At 45.7% G+C, this 13,294-nt stretch overlaps 1 protein-coding gene across 1 annotated transcript in view; it reads right to left on the reverse strand.

Annotated features, from left to right (window-relative positions):
- The window catches only part of LOC148998535 (basement membrane-specific heparan sulfate proteoglycan core protein-like), a 128,996-nt gene that overhangs the window by 110,782 nt on the left and 4,920 nt on the right, over positions 1 to 13,294 (reverse strand). Inside the window, exons 2-3 of the mRNA XM_089123625.1 lie at positions 9,301 to 9,336; positions 7,090 to 7,347 (exon numbers count right to left, since the gene is read on the reverse strand). Coding sequence (XP_088979751.1) covers positions 7,090 to 7,347; positions 9,301 to 9,336 — 294 coding nt within the window. The remainder of the gene's footprint in view (positions 1 to 7,089; positions 7,348 to 9,300; positions 9,337 to 13,294) is intronic.

A 13,294-nucleotide genomic window follows, 5' to 3' on the forward strand; every position in this document is an offset into this window, starting at 1 on the left:
ACTATACCCTCTTTCTGCAGCCTCGGTCCCCATGAGCAAGTCCACAGGCAAGCGGAGGTGGCGCCCAAACATAAGGTAGGAAGGAGCATAACCGGTGACACTGTGCACACTGTTGTTGTATGCTTGTAACAGCGAGGGAAGACTCTCGGCCCATTGGCCCTGTTGTTCACTCTCTAGGGTCCCCAGCAACCCCAGCAAGGTCTGGTTGAATCTTTCGCACCCTCCGTTACCCTGAGGGTGGTATGAAGTCGTATGGGTCTTTCGGCACCCATAGAGGCAGCTCAGCTCTTGGATGACCCGGGACTCGAAATTTGAACCTTGGTCCGATTGTAGGGTTTCTGGGCAGCCAAAAGGTTGTATCACTGCTCTCCAAAGGGCGTTGGCTGTGGTAACTGCCGTTTGATCGACGGTGGGGACGGCCCAGGCATATTTAGTAAATAGGTCCGTCATGACCAGAATATTCTGGAATCGGTCTGTTGGTCGACCCAGAGTCAGGAAATCTATCCCTACGATATGCAGAGGTGCTTTCGGTCGCAGGGGGACCAATGGGGCTCGGACCTCCTTCCTGCGTTTGAACAAGGTACACCGTGGGCAGCTCTGAACAAATTCCTCAACTTTCTTTTCCATCCTAGGCCAGTGGAAATACCTCCTCACCAGGGACAGTGTCCTCTCTTGGCCCTGATGGCCAGTATGGGTGTGATAGGCATTCAACAGCTCCGAAACTTGGCCCTCTGGTACAACAACTTGGTGTACAGTCTCCTGTGTGCGGGGATCCCGCCTTGAACGACAGATTACTCCTTCTCGGAGTTGCAGCCTCTTCCACTGTCTCAGAAGCTGTCGTACCCCCACCGTCTGAGACCGTCTTTCCTCTGCCCTCGGCATGTTTCCCTGTCGGAGGTACAACAGGAGCTGACCCAAATCTGCATCTCTCTGCTGCAGCTCTCTCCACCATCCGGGGTCCCACCCCCAACTAGATGGAACAGACTCCGGGGCCCCGGGAGCTTCCACCACGGCCACCAGCAACTCATCTTCGGTACCAAGGGCACCGAGGGGTGCTTGATTGTCTCTCTGGGTGGCTGGGAGTCTGGACAGGGCATCTGCATTTACGTGCTCTCTGCCGGGACGATATTTTAGCTGGTAATCATAATTTGCTAGCTGTGCCACCCAGCGCTGCTCCACTGCCCCCAATTTAGCGGATTGCAAGTGTACTAAGGGATTGTTGTCTGTAATCACCGTTACCTTGGCTCCCCACAAGTAGTCTTTAAACTTCTCCGTCATGGCCCACTTCATCGCCAGTAGTTCGATTTTAAAGGAGCTATAGTTTGCAGCGTTTCGCTCGGCGGGATGTAAACTTCGACTTGCGTAAGCTATCACTCTCTCCACTCCTTGATGCTCTTGGGCCAGCACGGCCCCCAATCCTGCATTGCTGGCGTCAGTGTACAGGAGAAACGGCTGGGTGAAATCTGCATAGGCTAAGATTGGGGCCTTCAGGAGTTCCTGTTTAAGGTTCTGAAAAGCGGTCTCACAGGTGGAATCCCAGTGTACTGAGGGGGAGCCTTTACCACGGGCACGTCCAGTGCCAGCCAAGAGTTGGTTCAGTGGCTTAGCAAGCCCAGAGAATCCCTTTATAAAGCGACGATAATATCCCACAAAGCCCAGGAACGACCGCACCTGTCTTACTGTCCGGGGTGGCTCCCATCCTTGGACCGCCGCCACCTTCTCTGGGTCAGGGGAGATCCCTACAGCACTGACACGATGTCCCAAGAACTGCACCTCTTTCCGCAGTAACTGGCATTTTTCCGGTCTAAGCTTCAGCCCATATTTCTCCATGGCCCTGAAAACTCCTTCCAGATGATGCAGGTGAGTGTGGAAATCAGGGGAGAAGACGATCACATCGTCTAGGTAGACCAGCGTTGAGTCGACTAATTGTCCTCCAAGGCAGCGCTGCATCAGGCGTTGGAAAGTCGCGGGAGCGTTGCACAGACCGAACGGCATACGGTCCCATTCAAATAACCCAAACGGGGTGGTGAAAGCGGTCTTCTCCCTATCTCGGTCATCCACCTGCACCTGCCAATATCCACTTGCCAGGTCCAACGTCGAGTACCATGCCGCTTGGGTAAGACTGGTTAGTGAGTCTTCAATCCGTGGCAACGGGAATGCATCTTTCTTCGTTACACTGTTAAGTTTGCGATAGTCGACGCAAAACCTCCAGGCTCCCGTCTTCTTCTGCACCAGAACAATGGGCGCAGCCCAAGGACTACTGCTTTCTCGGATGATTCCTCCCTCCAGCATACCTTTCAACAGGGTGCGGACCTCGGTATAAAGAGTGGGGGGCACCAGACGGTACCGCTCTCGACTAGGCGTCGCCTCACCAGTGGGTATTTGATGCTTCACCACCCCTGTGCAGCCATAGTCCTCTTCATGTTTTGAAAACACATGTTGCCACTTCCTCAAAAGCTCCTGAAGCTGTACCACTTGCTCCTCTTCCAGATTCTCACCCTTCAGGGACTCTCCCATCAGATGGGCCGGCATCCCTCCTCCAACCGAACCCAGTTCTACCTCGACAGGGCGGACGGCAACTTCCACCACCGCAGGGCTCACCTGTCTGAAGCAGACAGCTTGGTGCTCGTGCACCTGAGCAGGACGTACCGAGGAAACTCGGGCCAGACGTTGGTGTCGACGAAGGAGCACTGGATAAGGATTTGTGTTCCGTACTTTTACTGAGACTCGCCCCCGATGGACAACCGCCAGTCCGTGAGCCACTTCAACTGGCTGACAATCTTCATGAGGCTCTACCAGGACACAGGTGCCTGACCCACGGGGTCTTGCGGGTACTCGGACCCAAAGAACGGTCTCACTCTGAGCTGGGATGGAAAGAGCATACCTACAGGCAACTCGACCGGTGTCTTCCCTCTCTTCTATGTGATTAGCTGCGTGCACTCTTTTACAATCGGCCAGAATTCGGTCCCAGTCCTGTTTTGCCGGTGACGGAGACATCCGAGTCATCTCGTGCAACAGGAACAGAAAGAGGGTCACACAAAGGGGTCCCGGCCACTTGACCCACAGTGGCCGGTGGAACTAAAAACCCCCTTGAGAACCCCGACGAAGCCCACACTGGCGACTGATATGTCCAGGATCTCCACAATTTATACAAATGGGCCTTCCTTGGTCGTCCCACTGGAACCGGGGGCCCACAGGACGTAGGGGGCGGCGCAGAGGACCTCGCCCTTCCTCTGAATACGACCTCTCTCGCCCCACTGCTCCGCCTTCAACTCGTCCTCGACGAAGCTCACCCAGCAGGTTCCGGGATAATTCCGCCATCTGTCCCTTGACATCCTCCAACAGTTCGGCCCTCAGTTTCTACTTCCAATCGCTCGGTTCGACAGGTGCAGGTCCACTGGCACTACTTGCTGCCACACAGACTGGTGTGCGAGTTACCTCTCCCTGGTCCAGTTCTAACGCCAAGGCCTCTTGTCGCAGAGCCTCGAAGGTCATAGTGGGGTCTCGTCGAAGCTGGAGTCGTATGCCCTGACGTACTGGCCCTTCACGCAGCCCCAAGACGAATTGATCTTGTAACAAGTCATCCCCTTCACCCAGTCCATGATCCGGTCGCCCCTTCAGCCAGCCAAACTGCTCCCGCAACTTCAAGGAGTATGCCCGAAGTGTCTGCGTAGGCCCCTGTTTATAGTTAAAGAACTGGGCACGAAGAGTGGCCACTGGGGTGGAGTCTCCATATAATCCGAACAAGAAATCGAAGATAGTTTTTGCGGTAGCACGTGTGGCTTCCGATGCGGCCAGAACTTCCCTTTTGGCTTCTCCTTCCAGCGACCCCAACACAAACTGGACTCTCTGTGCTGCACTCAGTCCCTGTAGTCCAGCCAGATACTCCGTCTGCGCCTTCCAATCCTGTAAGCTTAACTCCGATCCCGGTCCTCCATAGCGCTGCGCCCAGGGAGCTCCCATGAAGATCGGCATGACTTGAGGACGAGCCGCAGGTGCCTCTTCGTCCGCCATCGCGTACCTGTGGCCGCTACAACTCACGGTGTGTACCCTGCCGACTACGCCACTTTTGATGTCACAGGTCGAGGGGAGGAACGCTCGGGTGACCAACCACCCCCCCTCTAACTGAGTCACCACCGTGAGGAGCCGACACCACAGGCACACAACAGAGGACCCGGAGACAGAGATAAATTTCAAAGGAGTAACAATCTTTATTAAGCCAAAGGTTTCTCACAGTTCAAGAGACTCTCGTCGATGTACGATGATGGAGCAGGGGGGTTGAAGCTTACTTCTCCCCAGCGGTGCTGCAGACTTCCAGACCCAAGAGTAAGTATGTCAGGTAAGGATTCTTCACGGTACAAAGTACTCTTGTTGGTGCACAGTAATGAAGCAGTGGATTAGAAGCTTACTCTTCCCCAGCGGTGCTGCAGACTTCCAGACTCAGGCAGTAAGTATGGCGGGTAAGGATTCTTCACAGTACAGAGTACTCTCGTTGGTGCACGATAATAAAGCAGTAGATTAAAAGCTTACTTTTCCCCCAGCGGTACTGCAGACTTCCAGACTCAGACAGTAAGTATAGCGGGTAAGGATTCTTCACAGTACAAAGTACTCTCGTTGGTGCACGATAATAAAGCAGTAGATTAAAAGCTTACTTTTCCCCCAGCGGTGCTGCAGACTTCCAGACTCAGACAGTAAGTATGGCAGGTAAGGATTCTTCACAGTACAGAGTACTCTCGTTGGTGCACGATAATAAAGCAGTGGATTAAAAGCTTACTTTTCCCCCAGCGGTGCTGCAGACTTCCAGACTCAGACGGTAAGTATGGCAGGTAAGGATTCTTCACAGTACAGGGTACTCTCGTGGGTGCACGGTAATGAAGCGGTGGATTAAACGATTACTTTATCAGCGTTGCTGTATACTTCTGGGCTCAAACAGTAAGTAGAACAGGTGAGGATATTCACAGTACACAGTACTCCCTCTTCAGTTCACAATAGGGAGACAGTGAGTCATAAGGTTACTTTGCCAGTGGCGCTGTATGCTTCTGGGCTCAAACAGTAAGTAGAACAGGTGAGGATATTCACAGTACACAGTACTCTCTCTTCAGTTCACAATAGGGAGACAGTGAGTCATAAGGTTACTTTACCAGTGGTGCTGTATGCTTCTGGACTCAAACAGCAAGTAGAACAGGTGTGGATCTTCACAGTACAAAGTACTCTCTCCTCAGTTCACAGTAGGGCGACAGTGGGTTAAACAATTACTTTATCAGCGTCGCTGTATACTTCTGGGCTCAAACAGTAAGTAGAACAGGTGAGGATAGTCACAGTACACAGTACTCTCTCTTCAGTTCACAATAGGGGGACAGTGAGTCATAAGGTTACTTTACCAGTGGTGCCGTATGCTTCTGGGCTCAATCAGCAAGTAGAACAGGTGGAGATCTTCACAGTACAAAGTATTCTCTCCTCAGTTCACAGTAGGGCGACAGTGGGTTAAACGATTACTTTATCAGCGTTGCTGTATACTTCTGGGCTCAAACAGTAAGTAGAACAGGTGAGGATAGTCACAGTACACAGTACTCTCTCTTCAGTTCACAATAGGGAGACAGTGAGTCATAAGGTTACTTTACCAGTGGTGCTGTATACTTCTAGGCTCAAACAGCAAGTAGAACAGGTGGGGATCTTCACAGTACAAAGTACTCTCTCTTCAGTTCACTGTATCACTCTGGGCTTCTGACGGGGGCAGATATAATAACCTTCCACGAACGTGTAAGCATGGATGGGGGCCACTTCTCAACAAAGACACAGCACACGTGTGTTCACTTCAATTCCACAGCAATAAATCAATGTGTATCAATAAGGCAAAAGCACTGCAATTCACTCACACGATAGGGTTGGACAGAGGCCCCACTCCGGCCGTTGCGCTCGTTTACAGGGTTTTCACTTTTAATTCCTCCTCATCACACTCTGAAACACATAGCTCCTCCAACAGTCAGATCCACATTCACTGTATCCTCTTCAAGTGGTTCAAATGTTCATAAGATGAAAACAATTCACTTATCCTTCCTCTCTCCTTCCACAGCACAGATCCAGCCCTAGTTCGGCCCAGCAGTCTTCCCACAAACGATCAATCTGACCCAGCAAACTCGAATGGGCGATCTCCACACTCCACCGATTTTTCCAAGGAAGCCTGTATCCAGCACTGCCCAGAGTCAACCCTTTGGAATCTTGACACCTGTACACCCACCAACCGCGCTGCAAACACTCTCTAAATGCTCCTTTTATATTGTGGCTTATGAAACAGGAAGCCTGTGTGAGCGCCGCTCCTCTCTCTCTCACACCTGCCATGCATTAGCGCTAATCAGTACGGGCATGTTTCCATCACACCCGGAACCGTAGTGGAGTGTTGCACCCAATACGTTCCCCTAGGAAACTCAGGACTCTCAAGAAGGTTCCGTTTACTGAGCGATTTTGTCACCCGTGACAAAAATAAGAGCGGCAGCCCTCCTCATCTTGGAGTGTTTTCTGTGGCACACGGAGGTGTTTACACGTGTGTGTGTGTGTGTGTGTGTGTGTGTGTGTGAGGTTTCTTTGTTTCTTTTTTTAGGAGAATAGAGAGGACCCTTTGGGTTGAGTGACGTCGTCTCCAGGGCTGCCTAAGTTGAATATCCTTGTTGGATGTGGTGTTGTCTTTTGTGATTGTTTGAGTCATTTTATAAAATAAAAGTGATTTCATTATTTGTACCTCACCATGTCTCCTGCCTGACTTCAACCGAAACGAATTACACACTTTTAATTCCTCATCACAATTATTCCATAAGTTTACTCCTTTAACAGATATGCATTGTTTTTTTTTTTTTTTTTTTTTTTTGTATTAGTTCTTGCTCTTACTTTTTTAAACACATTCCTCTTAGTTGATACTGACTTTCTCTTATTTCGAACAGCCTCTGAACACAGTTTGGAAGTAAATTCTTCTAAGCTTTATATATGGTCTGTGCAGTATAAAGGTCAACTAAATCAACACATTTTAAAGCTTATAAATTAATGATTATGATTATGAAAAATTATGATTAAACAGATGTGAATATGAAGACTCACCTGATACAGTCAGTGTAACTCCATCACTGAAGTCTGTGTGTGAGTCTGATCTCACTCCCCTACAACTGTATTCACCACTGTGAGACGCATCAGCTGTGAAACTGTAATCTGCTGTTGTATATGGATAGCCAGTGTGTCCATCTTTAATCCAGCTGTATGTCCACTGAATGTTTCCTCCTCCCTGTATGTCACATGTGAGAGTGACTGTCTCTCCTATGAACACAGGCTGATCTGGCTTCACCGTCACTACAGGTTTCACTGAGAAAGAAGTAAATATTGAAAAGCATTGCAGGATCAAGATCACTTCATAAACTCAAAACTTCCTCAGGAGAAAAACACTTAAATTAACAAAAAAAAAAAAATCTTGTAAATTGCAATGATTGCATGCATGTATTGGTAAAAACTAAATGAAAGTGATGTATGTCTCCAGTCTGCATGTCTTTATTGTATTATTGCTCTGCCTGTTCTGACCAGTAGATGGTGCTGTTTACAGTCAGAGTGTTTAAGATCTGAACTGGGAACTCACTAACTAACTTCTGTCTGTCTGTTCTCAAACACTTTTCTCTTCCAGCTCTTCCAACCAAACCACTGAATGAATAAAGCTTAGCATTGGTGCTCAAGATCTTAATGACACACCGTCAATAATTACAATTTCAGCAAATCTTAGAAACACGCAAATAAAACTCTCACTGTGCAAAACTCATTTCTGTTTTAATCAGTCTGATTGAACTAATTACCTTCTACGGGATGAATAGGATCACAATTAGGACATCACGATTTGGGGAAAATGTCATAATGTGATTTGTTGAAGTCAATATTGTGATTGTGATATATAATAAACAAATGGTTTCATATCTTGCTTGGTTCTCAAGGATAATGCCGACACAGATTAGTGAAATGCTGAAATGTGTATTTGCAACTCAAACTACAACAGCACAGTGTAAAAATGCAGTGTTTCCAAATTATAATCATATTTTTTGCTAAATTAAATAATTATATTTTTGAGTTACTGCAAACGTTTTATTGTCTCAAATATGTGTTAATGCTCATTGGTAGCCTAATTAGGTTTCATTTAGACCTTATCATTAAATAGTTTACTGTTATATGTCAGCAAGATTCAACAAGACATGTTCACCTGCTATACCCAATGTTTAGATCTGTTGTGGTATTTATACAAATTAGCACATACAGATTACGCACTGATTGCCCATGTTAACAAACAATAAAAGAATAAATAAATAAAAACTTGTAATATATTTGTTGTTTGTCTTGATGCAAGTGATCAACTCAATTTTCATGATGATATCTAAAGGTTAACATTTTTACCCTATTCACCTGAGAGAAATAATGAATATCCGATATTTGAGTCTTTTTCCAAACTTTCCCCTAATGGGATTCTTCAGGGATTTTTCCTCACTCAGGACATATTGAGGATACAAAATCAGTTGAGTTTGCTTCTGTTGCAATTTGTTCTACCTTTCATCATAAAATGAAAATTAAAACTATATTTCCCTTTCTCACAGAATCGAGCCAACAAGGTATTTTGTTTTGTTTGTCTGTATTTTGTGTGAAATGACAACGCGTTCTCATCCCAAAGCCCCATATAGGACGCTTTTTGCAAAAGCGTAAATATCCAACGCACATGGCACCCTTTAACGTGAAATGGGACGCAGATATATTTGGGCAGAAGGCGCCCCCTAGTGGTCTAACCCTTACCCTACACCTTACCTAAACTTAACCATAACCGAAGCGTCTCATTAGACGTTAAAGGGTGCCATGTGCGTTGGATATTTACGCTTTTGCAAAAGCGTCCTATATGGCGCTTTGGGAATGACATTACATCTGTTACACACGCTTTTGCTGTGTGTCGAGCTGATGTGATTTCTGTATTGTGTTGTTTGTTTAGTTTTCATGGTGGATTTGGAGAAAAGTCTTCAGATAAACCAGTAGCAAGAGAAACACTCGTGTCTGCGTATGCTTACAGTCGACTGAACTATTGTACAATGCAAGACTGATTGATTGATTGAATAAATAGCAGATTTCTGTAATGTTTTGCAGCATAATGAACTACGGTCAGATGATTCTGTGAAATATATGCAAACATAAAAAATATCAGCAAAGAGACAAATGTGGGATCCTGATGTAGACAAATAAATACTATAACACAATTAATTAAAACATAATTATATGTACTGCAGTAACGGACAGTACCTTTACTGAGTCCAGAGTGAACGAGGGACATCAGCACTAAAAGCAGAAGAAACACAGATGAAGCTTTTCCATACATTCAACACAATATAAATCACTGAAACATGTCTAGAGTTTATTCTACATGAACTGAAAGTGTTTTTCTGTTCTGATGCTCATAAAGGTGAGAACTGATGGATTATTCTCCAGCATTAACATCATCACACACAATGAACTGATACGATCAGTTTCGAATATTCGTGCGCACCCCTAATTGTGACTTTATTATAGTAAAATAATGTAGACATATAGCCTAAAGCTGAAATGACCAACACCAGAAAGAAAACCTTCTGCAAGCACTAAATGATCTCAGTTCCTCCTAAAAGGCCCCAAACACAAACCATATTCAGACCACAGTATTTAATGTGTTGAGCGCTTGCAGTCTCTCAAACAAACGAGTCTGAAAAAGCCCTTAAACCACATTAAAAATGTATCAGTATATTTCCAATATCTCAAAAGTAAAATTTAAAGACATATAGATAAAGTACAGTTTTCAATCAATTTCTAAAAAAAAAAAAAAAAAAAAAAAAAAAAAACTTCCTTGTGCTAGCCTTTTCCTTGTCCTTTTTTGCAAAAAGCTATCACTGTTGGCTGAGCTGGATATAGCTTGACGCGTGCAGGTGATGAGTGAGAAGAATGATCCAGCTTATCCAATGAACATTTATTGTTACTTGTATGAAAGTTACAGAAAGCAAATAACACATGAATAGAAGTCTCTTATATGGCAACAAACGGCTTGTCACGTCATGGAACCATACGGCACACCACCACACGGTCAAAAGACTGTTTGCCCTCTCAGCCACCCCAGATACTGTGGCTTCCTGTCTTTAAAGCCCATCCCCTTGGGTTCCACCTTCAGCCTCTCAACCGTCCTTTAGGTGGCGGTAGACATACCTGTGGTCACATATAATCACTCACTCACTCACTCACTCATTCATCCACAAACACACACACCACTATTCACCAAAAGAAACATTAATTCAACTCAAAAGCTCAATTTGGCTCCTACATACCGGCCCCTAATTGTGTTTGTAGAGGCAAAAACAATTACTTTTTTTTTAAATCATAAAGGAGCCATTTTCATTTGCAGTTTAACGTTAAAAAATAAAAAAATTATATATACACATATATTTTAATGTATATCTTATAGTAAATTCAAACTTATCTTCGATGTTCTTAAATGCTCAGGACCTCTGATCCGAACCTTCGTCACACTCTAACACCAAGCAGATTTTGGACACTGGCCTCTCTAGTATACTCGTCTTTGTTTTCAGCTTCACGACCCGGACTTGACCTCTGGCGTCAGGTTTGGCCTCAACAATTCTTCCCAGTAGCCACGAACTGCGAGGAGCAGTATTGTCTGCGATCAAGACGATGTCCCCTGGGATGAAATTTCTTCTTGCTCTTGACCATTTTTGTCGTTCTTGAAGAAGAGGGAGGTATTCCAGAAGCCACCTCTTCCAAAACAGCTCGGCCATATACTGGACCAGTCTCCAGCGTCTTCTGTGGTATAGATCTGACCTTGAAAAGACTCCAGGAGGCAGAATTGGGTTAGTTCTGAGCAACAGAATATGATTTGGTGTTAGGGCCTCTAGATCTTGTGGATCACCAGATACCTTTGTAATGGGACGGCTGTTAAGGATTGCCTCAACTTCACAGAAAACAGTCTGTAGACCTTCATCTTCTAAGGTTTGTTGTTTTAAGACCGAGCATAAGACATGCCTTACCATTCTAATAAGGCGCTCCCAGAACCCACCATGGTGAGAGGCTGTAGGGGGGTTGAAGCTCCACTGAACTCTTTCCTTCATCAGCGTTTGGTGGATCTTCCTTTGATCTAAAGTTCTGAGTGCTTCTCTTAGCTCTCTTTCTGCACCTACAAGGTTAGTTCCATTATCTGATCTTAGGTGTTGTACCTGTCCTCTTCGACACAGAAACCTTCTGATGGCACTGATGCATGAGTCTGTACTTAAAGAACAGGCTACCTCTAGATGTACTGCTCGGCTGGTCATGCAGGTAAAAATGACGCCATATCTCTTCACTGTGCTTCTTCCTCTTCTTACCTCAAAAGGGCCGAAGTAGTCAAGGCCAACGTTAGAGAATGGTGGTAAGTCTGGGACCAGTCTTTCACTTGGCAGGTCAGCCATCTTTTGTTCGCCAGCTTTACCTCTGTGCTTTCTACAAGTCACGCAGTGAGAGAGAACCTTTCTTGCAGCAGAGTTACCATTTGTTATCCAGTATGTTTTTCGTGCCTGAGATAGCATATGGTTCCTTCCCCCGTGTCCAGTTTGAACATGAAAGTGGCGCAGAATCAGAGAGGACACGTGGTGATTTTTGTCCAAAATGGCAGGGTGTTTTCTTTCCTCAGGCATTGCTGTTCTTCTGAGACGTCCACCTACTCTGAGGATTCCATTGTCCAGCACTGGATCCAATCTATATATGCTACTGCCTTTTTTCACATTGGAAGCGCCCTTTTGCAGCATGTCGATTTCCTCAGGGAAGCTTTGTCTCTGTACATAGGAAAGAATAGCCTTTTCTGCCATTATCAGGTTATCAACTGTTATTGCTTCTTTTATGTTGTCTTTGACATATCCTTTTGTCATTCTGGTTACCATTTGAGTCTGCTGGCCACCCCTCATTGAGCCATTTCCTTTCTGCAGAATGAGTTTTAGTGCATTTTTAATTTTTAGGATCCATGCAACTGCTACCCTCAACTTCAGCCAGTCTGAAAAGTGATTGAGCAACTTGTCTGTGGGCCTTTCCTCACCTGCCTGCACGATTGTATTCACTGTTGCAGATTTCCTCACCTCTGGATCATCTTCACGGAGTTCAACTTTGTTCACAGGTTCATTTGGCCAGTCCTCTTCTGATGACCAAAGGAACTCTGGTCCAGAGATCCATCTTGGGTTCCTTCTGAACCTCTCTGCGCTCACACCTCTAGAGCAATCGTCGGCAGGGTTTCTTTTTGTGTCAACATATCTCCATTGACAGACTTGTGTGGCCTCTCTAATCCTGGATGTTCTATTTGCCACATAGGTATGAAAACGAGTGTGGTCATTTGAAATGTACTTTAAGACAGATGTGCTGTCAGACCAAAACACTTATCTATCTGTGGGATGTAGCAATTCTTCCTTTAACATTTTATCCACTTTAACTGACAAAGCTGCAGCTGCTAACTCCAGCCTTGGGATAGTCTGCCGTTTTAATGGAGCTACTCTTGCCTTGCCAATCAAGAATGCTACATAGACTTTTCCTTCTGCATTGGTCATTCTGAGATAGCTGACTGTTCCATAGCCTAGCTCGCTGGCATCAGAGAAGTGGTGAATCTGCTTATGTACTGACTCACCAAAATTATTTGGCTTAAAGCAGCGTGGAACTTTAAAGTCTGCAAGTTGTGAGAGACTGATGATCCATTTGGTCCACTGGTCAGAAAGTGTGTTGGGAATGGTTATGTCCCATCCAAGGTCCTGTCGGCACAACTCCTGCAACAACAGTTTAGCTGGCAAGGTAAGCGGAGCCAGAAAGCCTAATGGATCATATATAGAGCTTATCATTGATAGGATGCCCCTTCTGGTAAGTGCACGCTGACTGATGGCGATATTGAACTTGAAGGAGTCACTTTGGACACACCATTGAAGTCCTAAGGCTCGTTCCATGGGCAATTGATCTTTGCTTAAGTTCAAGTCCTTTATCCTTTTAGCTCTGTCTTCTTGTGGAACAGCATCAAGGACAGCTCTACTGTTGCTTATCCACTTTAACAAATGGAAGCCTCCTCTATGACAGACTTCAGTGAGGTTTGAGATTAGTTCTATTGCTTCTAGTTCTGTGGGCATCGATTTTAAACAATCATCTACATAAAAGTGCTCCATGATTGTGTTTGTTACCTCAGGAGGGAAGTTGCTTGCATTGTCCTGTGCAGTTTTTCTGAGAGCAAAATTAGCTATGCTCGGTGAAGAGACTG

This window comes from Pimephales promelas, chromosome 1 (assembly GCF_988280905.1).
Source record: "Pimephales promelas chromosome 1, fPimPro1.hap1.1, whole genome shotgun sequence".
Taxonomy (NCBI): domain Eukaryota; kingdom Metazoa; phylum Chordata; class Actinopteri; order Cypriniformes; family Leuciscidae; genus Pimephales; species Pimephales promelas.